This window comes from Pempheris klunzingeri, chromosome 5 (assembly GCF_042242105.1).
Source record: "Pempheris klunzingeri isolate RE-2024b chromosome 5, fPemKlu1.hap1, whole genome shotgun sequence".
In the NCBI taxonomy this organism is placed as follows: Eukaryota; Metazoa; Chordata; class Actinopteri; order Acropomatiformes; family Pempheridae; genus Pempheris; species Pempheris klunzingeri.
This window is the reverse complement of record NC_092016.1, coordinates 1,191,705-1,202,500: the sequence shown is the minus strand read 5'-3', so window position 1 is coordinate 1,202,500 and position 10,796 is coordinate 1,191,705. Positions and strand designations below refer to the sequence as shown.

At 42.7% G+C, this 10,796-nt stretch overlaps 1 protein-coding gene across 1 annotated transcript in view; it reads right to left on the bottom strand.

The window, feature by feature from the left end:
* The window catches only part of dgkzb (diacylglycerol kinase, zeta b), a 61,762-nt gene extending 51,221 nt beyond the window's left edge, over positions 1-10,541 (bottom strand). The window contains exon 1 of the mRNA XM_070830483.1: positions 10,156-10,541. Coding sequence (XP_070686584.1) covers positions 10,156-10,394 — 239 coding nt within the window. The 5' untranslated portion in view covers positions 10,395-10,541. The remainder of the gene's footprint in view (positions 1-10,155) is intronic.
* Between the last annotated feature and the right edge of the window lie 255 nt (positions 10,542-10,796).

Here is a 10,796-nt window from a genome sequence, read left to right as displayed (position 1 = left end):
CAGTAGGTCCACTAAAAGAGCTTGTTTGATCCACTGACAGGCTCAGAGTGTTATTCTAAGTGTGTGACAGCATCATGGAAAGGATCCCTACAGAGAGAGACCTGGAAGATCCTTTTGGTTTAACCACAAACAGCCGTTATATCGCTCTCTGCACACACACCAGACTACATTCACTAAAACACTGATTTTAGCTCACAGGAAACAGGAGCTGCTGGTCTGCTGCTGCCTCCATCAGTTTGTTTGGTACTATTTCAGATCCAACACAATATTTGTGCAACACAAAATAACACAAAGTCGCACAATAACACAAACAAACTGAAATGTTGAGGCCAGCAACTCCTGTTTTATGGAAGTAAAATTACTATTTTTGTCAAGGGAGTCTGGTGACTTTGAAGAGAGCGATTTAACGGCTGTTTGTGGTTAAACCAAAAGGACATATAGTTCTATCTCCAAAACTTTTTGAACCTACGAGTCCTTTCAAACCCAAAATATGTAGAACAGGGGTCACCAACCTTTTAGAAACTGAGAGCTACTTCATGGCACTGAGTCAAACGAAGGGCTACCAGTTTGTCTCACTCCTCTGAAATAACACTGATCACATTAGTGATTTCTCACAGTAATTATCAACAATGACTTAACAAGGTGGGAAACAGATAAAATCAATATTACACATTTAATTTCTATTAGCCCCCAGTTGGACACAGGGGACGTGCCCCCCCCCCCTTTCCATTAAGTTGTCCCCCCCAAAAATCATTGGAAACACATATAAATAATTTTGAATAATATAGTTATGTTCAATAAAAAGCACAACACACGCGGTGCTAATAATAAACGTAAAACAATGCGTTTCTTAATTGTTGAAAAATTATGACCCCCCCTATTCCTCACAGTGGTTTGGTCCACATGCTGTTCTCCGACGCGGCAGCTCTGTTTCAGTGACAATCACCGATAGCAGTTAGCATCGTTGCTTCTTTGATAACTTCTCCGTCTGAAATGCCTCCTTCTTCCTCTTTATCAGAGAATGTGTCGCTCTAAACTGCTGCTGCTGCTTACCCAAAGCTGCCTTCGGCTCTTCCCGGTGGGCAGTTAGCATGCTAGTTAGCATGGCAGTTAGCATGCTAGTTAGCTCTGTGACCCGTAGTGAAGCGTCTCTCCACATTGAGCCGCTTTGTCGTCGCCCCACAAATGAGACACACGCAGTTCTCTTTCACAGTAGTAACAAAGAACTCTTCCTCCCATTCACTGTGAAAATAATGAGCTTTCTTTCTTTTTTCTGCCATGTTTTTTGGGTTAGAAACCGCATTCAGCTCCTTCATCTTCGCTAGCTTACTCTGCACGAGCGCCAAGGTTTTGTCATGCGCACAACACTGACCTTTGAACTTTGAACTCGAAGAGGTCAGAGTTCACCTAAAACTATCTAAACTAATTCTTTTATTTTTAAGATATTGTCATTTTCAAATCTATATAAATGCAAGTGTGATTAAAAAAAGAATAGCAACAGAAAAAAATTAAGTTTTAGACGCAGTTCACTGGTGAGTTGTGCTGTTTTTAGAACAGGCCTGCGGGGGGCGACTCAAGAGGTCCTTGGGGGTCCTTGGTGATCCTGATGTAGATATTGTGTGTGAGATATAAAAGTTTCTGTTTCTGATTCTAACTGTGGAAGTTAAATTAGGATCTCCTCTTATTTAAGGAAAATGTCTTCAGGAATAAAAACACCACACAACTCTGGTTTCTTGTCCACGAACACATTAGATTTTTCAGACTCATGAAAACGCAGATGCTCCTTTAGTTTTTACTGTCTTTGATCCTTTTCGGTTGTTTTTATCTTCTTTTTCTTGCTGCTCATTAGTGACAGTTTCACTGGGCTGCCGTCACTGAGTTTAAGATGTTAATATTTCTCTTTTTTTTCTTATCTGGTTGGCGAAACAGAGACATGACTGAGCCTGTATGAGGCCAGACTGGTTCTCTGCAGCACGTCTGACTTTAACATGTTTGTCTGAACACATCTGAGGCGCTCGTCCTACAAGTCAGAGGGAAATATCTTACTTTTAACTGCACAACGCTCATGTTATTATGATCTTACATAGAAAACATATGGTAAACTGAATAAACCTTGACCAACTACACCAGTAAAATCCTGCTTTTTTACTTAATTCATTCATCCGAAGGAAATTCTTGTACCAGAAACTGTTCAAAAATTACAACAAATAGAGTAGCAGTAAAGTAAGATTAGTGGAATAAACTAAAATAGAGAAGCTATCCTGCACATGATGTAGAATCTATAAGCACCCACTGAGCGGCGCTGCTAACCGGCCAAACGTCCAAATAATTAAAAAGTGTCGGTGTGACCTCAGTATTTCAGGGACGCTTCGATACGTTCGGCGTCAGTGAAGTCGTGACTGACAGACTCCAGAGACTGAAGCCTCTGCCGGCTGTAATCAGGTTAGAGAGGGAGGCAGCAGGTCCTCTCCTCCTCCTGATCCTCATCCGTCCAATCAGTCAGATCATCTTACAACAGTAGGAGCACACTCTGCCACTGCTTTTAATGGCAGCTTTAAAAGGGTGAATCAAATTTTGGGTTTGAAGTGACTGGTATGTACAAAAAGTTTCAACCAGAAACCGCCGTTACATCACTCTCTTCAAAAGACACCAGACTCCATTGATAAAAACAGTAATTTTACCTCACAGAATAGAGGAGGTGCCTGTCCACTGCTGCCTCCATCTGCCAGTTTGTTTGTGTTATTGTGTGAGTTTGGTGTTTTAAAAGGTTAATTCAGATTCAACACAATATTTGTGTAACACACAATAACACAAACACACTAACCAATCAAGGCAGCAGTAGATCAGAAGCTGCTGTGTTCTGTTCTCTAAAATCCCTGTTTTAGTGAATGTAGTCTGGTGTGTGTGCTGTTTGTGGTTAAACCAAAAGGATCTTCCAGGTCTCTCTCTGTAGGGATCCTTTCCATGATGCTGTCACACACTTAGAATAACACTCTGAGCCTGTCAGTGGATCAAACAAGCTCTTTTAGTGGACCTACTGTGATCAGGTGCAGTTGTCCCAAAGGATCACGTTGCAGCCATTGCAGCCCGTTTGGTGGCTGCTGGCTGAGGTGATCTACTGGACCAGTTCCAACACTTTTCAGACACCAGAATAGCTAAACCTGAACCAGCAGTCCAAACTTCAACATCATTAAAGGAGAACTCCATCTTTACATTTTTGATTTCTACACATTTTGGTGTGTAAATGACTGTTTGGGCACAAACAGAACCAGACTCCATTGAAAAATGTTTTAGCATTTTTAGTCATTTTAGCTTGCAGAACACAGTTTCTGCCTTGATCGTCTACCATAAAATCATTTCACCCAAAAACACATTCAGACGATTCAACTGTTGTTGTTTGTTACAGGAAGAATGAGTAGCTGCTAATTAAATGATTAATCAGCTAACGGGGACTTTAATTTATAACAAAACATCATATTTTATAAACTCGTTATGTTTTATGGAGTATTTTACTTTAATATTTTATGTTTTGTGAGTAAAAAATAGTATTTGTAAAGTAGCTAAATCAGAAATATGCAGTAAAAGTAGAATATTTACTTCTTAGATGTAGCTGAGTAAAAGCAGGAAGTACTAGTACGTCACATTTGTACAACAGTAAAAGATCTTTTCATGATGTTTTTATCTTTGTGTAAATAAATCTAATTATTATTTTCATTATTTAGCTGCGGACATTTTGACCTGATGGTGGCGCTGTGGTTTATGGACGTGTTTAAAGCAACAGTACGCTCTTTTTCTGTTTTAGTAGTAGTGAAAATAAAATAAAAATAAAGAAGAGACAGAGGAGGAGCTGAGTCCTTCCTCCTCCTCCTCCTCCTCCTCCTCCTCCTCCTCCTCCTGATTGAATCTGCTCCTCTGGAGTGAACCGTTCCCATCAGGCTCTAAAAGTGTCCGTTTTTAATTAATTGCTCTGCCGGCCCGTTAATAGCAGCTATAATTAGTCGCCGTGGAGATGAAACCAACCACCTGACCGACCCTCAATCTGCTCCTTTACCTTTTTATCCCCACGGAGCAACTTCAGGAGGAGCCGCCCACAGAACTGCAAATACCACAGGAAGTACTGCAGTACAAGTACTGCAAATACCACAGGGTACCATAGGAAGTACTGCAGTACAATTACTGCAAATACCACAGGAAGTACTGCAGTACAAGTACTGCAAATACCACAGGGTACCACAGGAAGTACTGCAGTACAAGTACTGCAAATACCACAGGAAGTACTGCAGTACAAGTACTGCAAATACCACAGGGTACCACAGAAAGTACTGCAGTACAATTACTGCAAATACCACAGGGTATCACAGGAAGTACTGCAGTAGAAGCATCTGTAAATACCAGTAGTACAATGTAAAAATACTCCAGTAAAAGTATCAGCACTACAATATCCCACCACAAGTTCCTAAAAATACCAGAACCACAATGTAAAAATACTACATTACAAGAGGACGTGGCCGCCATTTTGAAGCCTCAAGTTTAGGTTTATGGGCGTCGCCATCTTGGTTTATTGGAGCTCCTCTGATTGGTCGGTGAGCAGGTAGCCCCGCCCTAAAGCCCCCCGCCCTTCCTGGTGTATCTAGTGACTGATATCGACCAATCAGAGGCCCTTCTTTACACAGACTGATACCGACCAATCAGAGGACGCTTCTTTATAGACTGATACCGACCAATCAGAGGACGCTTCTTTATACAGACTGATACCGACCAATCAGAGGACGCTTCTTTATAGACTGATACCGACCAATCAGAGGACGCTTCTTTATACAGACTGATACCGACCAATCAGAGGACGCTTCTTTACACAGACTGATACCGACCAATCAGAGGACGCTTCTTTATACAGACTGATACCGACCAATCAGAGGACGCTTCTTTATACAGACTGATACCGACCAATCAGAGGACGCTTCTTTACACAGACTGATACCGACCAATCAGAGGACGCTTCTTTACAGACTGATACCGACCAATCAGAGGACGCTTCTTTATACAGACTGATACCGACCAATCAGAGGACGCTTCTTTACAGACTGATACCGACCAATCAGAGGACGCTTCTTTATAGACTGATACCGACCAATCAGAGGACGCTTCTTTATAGACTGATACCGACCAATCAGAGGACGCTTCTTTACAGACTGATACCGACCAATCAGAGGACGCTTCTTTACAGACTGATACCGACCAATCAGAGGACGCTTCTTTACAGACTGATACCGACCAATCAGAGGACGCTTCTTTATACAGACTGATACCGACCAATCAGAGGACGCTTCTTTATAGACTGATACCGACCAATCAGAGGACGCTTCTTTATAGACTGATACCGACCAATCAGAGGACGCTTCTTTACAGACTGATACCGACCAATCAGAGGACGCTTCTTTATAGACTGATACCGACCAATCAGAGGACGCTTCTTTATAGACTGATACCGACCAATCAGAGGACGCTTCTTTATAGACTGATACCGACCAATCAGAGGACGCTTCTTTATAGACTGATACCGACCAATCAGAGGACGCTTCTTTACAGACTGATACCGACCAATCAGAGGACGCTTCTTTACACAGACTGATACCGACCAATCAGAGGACGCTTCTTTACACAGACTGTGACTGTACTGTTTTATACTGTAGTACAATCCAGTCCAACTTTATTTATAAAGCACATTTAAAAACAACAGCAGAGTAGAAACACAGAGTTCAATAGTTTTAAACAAAAGGAAGCCTGTATTATATCAGTTGGTGTGGAGCTTATATTGAATACTTTATATACTGTTGAGCAGTAAAATCTATAACAATTCAATTATAACAAGTCTTTTTCAGTGAAGTAACTTCAGCTGTTATAAATATAAATGTGGTGCAGTAAGAAATACAGTAGTGGTACAGAAGCAGAGAGAAGCGTCAAGTGGAAAATACTCCGTTTAGGTAGCTAAAACTGTAGTAGAATACACACACACACACACACTCACACACACACACTCTCACACACACACACTCACACACACACACACACAAACACTCACACACACACACACACTCACACACTCACACACACACACACAAACACTCACACACTCACACACTCACACAAACACTCACACACACACCCACACACTCACACACTCACACACACACACACTCACACACTCACACACACACACACACTCACACACTCACACACACACACACACACAAACACTCACACACTCACACACTCACACTCACACACACACCCACACCCACACACTCACACACACACACACACAAACACTCACACACTCACACACTCACACTCACACACACACCCACACCCACACACTCACACACACACACACACAAACACTCACACACTCCCAGTGATGAATTACTCAGAAACCAAACAGGAAGTCCGGCTGCAGCTCAGTTTGACCTCCTGCTGGAAACATGAGCTCAGACTCGTCCATCATGTAAAACCTGTGTGTTGTTTATAAGTAGCTACAGAGTGTGAGTGAGTGTGTCTGACCACATAATGCTAAAAAAGCCATTTCAAATGTACTCTACTAATCTACTTACTATATTCTGGACAAGAGAAAAATGCTGTTTATATTGATGTTTTGACATCAAAGACACCAGACTCCATTTAAAAAAAAAGGAATTTTACACAGTAGTTGCAAGTCTGCCGCAATCTCTGTTGGTTTGTTTGTGTTATCGTGTGACTTTGGTGTTTGAAATGGTCAGTTTGGATCCAAAATAATATTTGTGTAACACATAATAACACAAACAAACTAACCAATCAAGGCAGCAGTAGATCAGAAGCTCCTGTATTCTGTCAGGTAAAATCCCTGTTTTAGTGAATGTAGTCTGGTGTGTGTGCTGTTTGTGGTTAAACCAAAAGGATCTTCCAGGTCTCTCTCTGTAGGGATCCTTTCCATGATGCTGTCACACACTTAGAATAACACTCTGAGCCTGTCAGTGGATCAAACAAGCTCTTTTAGTGGACCTACTGTGATCAGGTGCAGTTGTCCCAAAGGATCACGTTGCAGCCATTGCAGCCCGTTTGGTGGCTGCTGGCTGAGGTGATCTACTGGACCAGTTCCAACACTTTTACGGGGCCAAAGTTTAAAATGGTCAAGTTTAACAGCATGAATGGACTCTGAATCAGCATGTCTGGAGCTTCAGTATGAAAACTTCTGAACCAGCACGATGAAGAAACACAAGAATCCAAAAGAACCATCAAGATAAAAATCTACCAACCATCCTTCGATCCCCTCATGAAGAAATGTACTTCAATTCACACACTTCAACACGCCGACCGTGTGGCATGAAGTGACACTAATGTTCCTCCACGTCCACATCAGCATTACGTCAAATTAAACATCAGCTGCCTCTGTTTTTTATCTTTATCTGCCATTAGACTTTCCTCCTGCAGGAAAACCCAGCCGACCAACGAGAGCGAGCAGCCGAGGTTTTAAATCAGATCAATGAGATGTAATGATGCAGCCCGGCGCCCTGTGGCCAATCATGAAACCAGGCGTCACAGAGACCGCTCTGCTCCACAGAACAAACCAACAAGTGTTCGTATTTGCTTTAAAACGTGACCTAAATAATCAGTCACACATCAGAAGAGTTTCTCTGCCAAACTAGTTTCATCTTTTCTTCAGTTCGTGTTTGTAAAAATGTGAGAATTTGGTGCTTTTTATGGTTTTAGGTTACAGTGACGTGAATGTTTGGTCGGACAAAAGAAGACAACTGGCAACATTTCTCACTCATCTCTGATGTTTTAACCTAAATGCTGACGACAGCTACTGAAAATAATACGTCGCAGCCTTACTGCCAAACTCCATTCATATTTTTGCTGTTTTTGCGGTTTAGCCGTCTAAACCCTACAGAGTTGGACCTTGAAATCAACACGCTGCTGAAATAGATATAAAATATAAAACACGTCTTATTACTATGATTATGAGCTGTTGGTTGGACTTGTTCATCCCTCAGTATCAGCAGAAGACTTGATGTAAAGGATCAGTCTAAAAGAGATTAAAACACCCACAGAAACATCCTCGAACCAGAGGATTCATCACGTTTGTTTTATCACACCAACCCTCCAAAAAACCCCAAATATTCTTTTAAATATGACACACGACCACTCGTGATGAAACGCCATCATGAAACTGGCTTTTTTTTTCCATTTAGTCCGGTACGTTTCACACCTTTCTCTGTTTTCTTGCTGACTCTTAACGTTAAGGTCAAACTAATGCTGACAACATCCGTCTGAGCTCAACGTTTAAACTGCAAAAAAGAGCTAAAATATAAAGGGAGTTTGGACTAACTATCATCTGTTTTATCGATTAATCCTCAGATTTCTGTCTTAATTCATTGCTTTTAAAAATACATGAGAAAACAGTGGAAAATGCACATCACAATATCCTAGAAGCCGACCTGAACACTTAAAAAGGCTGAAGATTCAAAGTTCAGTTCACTAAAACAAATAAAGACAAAGAAAAGCAGCCATTTAAAAAGATCAACGATCAATGCTTAGGAGGGTTCAAGCGTAAAAATGGCAAAATTATGAATAGAGTTTGGTGGCAGGGCTGCGACTGCCAGACAAAACCCGTCAGAATCCAAAATAACGTCATCAAACGTTTTGTTTTGTCCTAAAACCCCAAAATTCATTCATTCAGTTTATAATCGTTTCAGCTCCAGTTTTATTCTTTTTTTCTGCGTCTCTCTGCTGCTGCAACAAGAGAATGAATGAATTTTGGTTTTATCTCGTGTCCTTCCATTTAAATTTACATGTGGTGTCCCACATTTAAATACCAACTTTTATCAGCTGACAAACAAATCATTGATCCGAACCACAAACTGAACAGAAGGACGGGGAATAAACGTGTTTTACACAGAAAGACAACAACAAACAGCCACAAAACATGTTTCCTAAACGGTCGGCCATCGTCCAGACGTTCAGCTGAAGCCAAAAGAAACTCGACCCTGTAGAGCTGCAATGATCAGTCAGTGAACTGTGTGAACTTGTATTAATTGTATTATTACCAACTATTCTGATGATGAATTTATCATTTTGAGTCTTTTTTTTATATTAATATATAATATATATATTTAATATTTCCTGTTTCTTTTCCTCCTTGTTGACAGAACATCTTTGAGTTGTGGACAAAACGAGGACGTCACCAAACCAATCGATTAATCGAGGAAAACGATCGCCAGATGGATTGATGGATTGCTCGACTCAACATCCTGTTCGTAACACGAAGGAGCCACGTCTCAGAGATGGGCCAGACTGATCGATTCATTGATTGATTGATTATTTCTATGTTCCTCACATAATGTGCTCGTCCCTCACGTGTTTACAGGATTACAGCGGCAGTGTTTAAAGCATTGAAACTACAAACCCACAGGTTATTTTACAGCTCGCTCTTAAACTAAATATTCTGTCTTCTTCCCCAAAAGCTCAGCAGAGAAGATCTGCAACTAAAAAAAAAAAGTTCCATTCATGAAGCATAACTCAAGTTTTTCACCCAACATAAAGAAATCACTAAAGATGTTTATGAGACGAAAGGTTCGTAGTTTCTGTTTAATAGTGATAGAAAATAATAACTTGGATTTAGGAGAGAGGGAAGAGGAAGAGTTTACTAAATTAGGGATGTGGGTCACGTGGACGTTCGTCCCATAAACCCACAGAGCATTTCTACCTAAACACAAGTCGTCTGCTCTGGAAGACTAACGACAGATAATTCACATAAAATAAGGATTTCTGCTCCAAATCAAACGAGTCAGACATCAGACATCTTTACATTTCAGAGCCGAAGCTGGAAATGTGCCGCATAACGCATCACTTCCTGTGCAACAGAAGAGGCGCCCACTCAGGAGGTGCTGAAGAGAGCTTTACCGGGACGAACTGCAGTCAGAAAAGGTGCCAAAAAACACATCCGGTGCACCAAGAGGCCACACCGAGCGTTAGATACCTGCAGACGGGGGCCTCTGCGTGGTGGGGGGAGCTCTCTGAAGTGGATCTGAGCTCGTTCTTGTTCTCCACTAACTGATTAGAGAGTCTAAAGTTTTGTGGAGTGTGAACAGCGGACGAGGAGACGAAGAAGAAACTCACCTCCTGCAGAAGATCCTCAGGCCGGTGAAGGTCCTGCCGGTGTGGTGGCAGCGGGGGGCGGGGGCCGCGGAGGGCAGCTCGGCGTGGGAGGCCGAGGAGGACGTGGAGGTGGACGTGGAGGTGGAGGAGGAAGAGGAGGAAGCCACAGAGGTGGAGGTGAAGGGCCCCTCTCCTCCATCCTGCAGGGGGGTGTTGAGCTGGCCGGGCCGCTCCTCCTCGGGCTGCTGCTGCTGATCCATGGCCCGCCCCGGGGGTGAGAGCGCCGTCCCTCTCCGCCTTCTCTGCTGCTTCTCTCACAAACTCAGCTGGTCTGGGGTCAGCGTAGAGCTCGCAGCGCAGCCTGAACCGCGATCAGCCATTCTGACAGCCAGCCGCCCTCCTCCCCTCCCCTCCCCTCCTCCCCTCCTCCTCCTCCTCCTCCTCTTCCTCCCCTCCTCTGCAGCTGCTTCACTTCCACTCAACTCAACTTTCAGCCTCAAAACAGCCGAGACAGGAAGTGCAGCTTCAGATCTTCCGTGTGTTCAAGCTTCAGTTCACACCAGGAAGCAGCAGCAGCAGCAGCAGCAGCGCTCACAACAAAAGTCAACTCTTCTCTGTTACAGCCCAAGGTGGGGAGGAGAAGGAGGGAGGAAGAGGAGGAG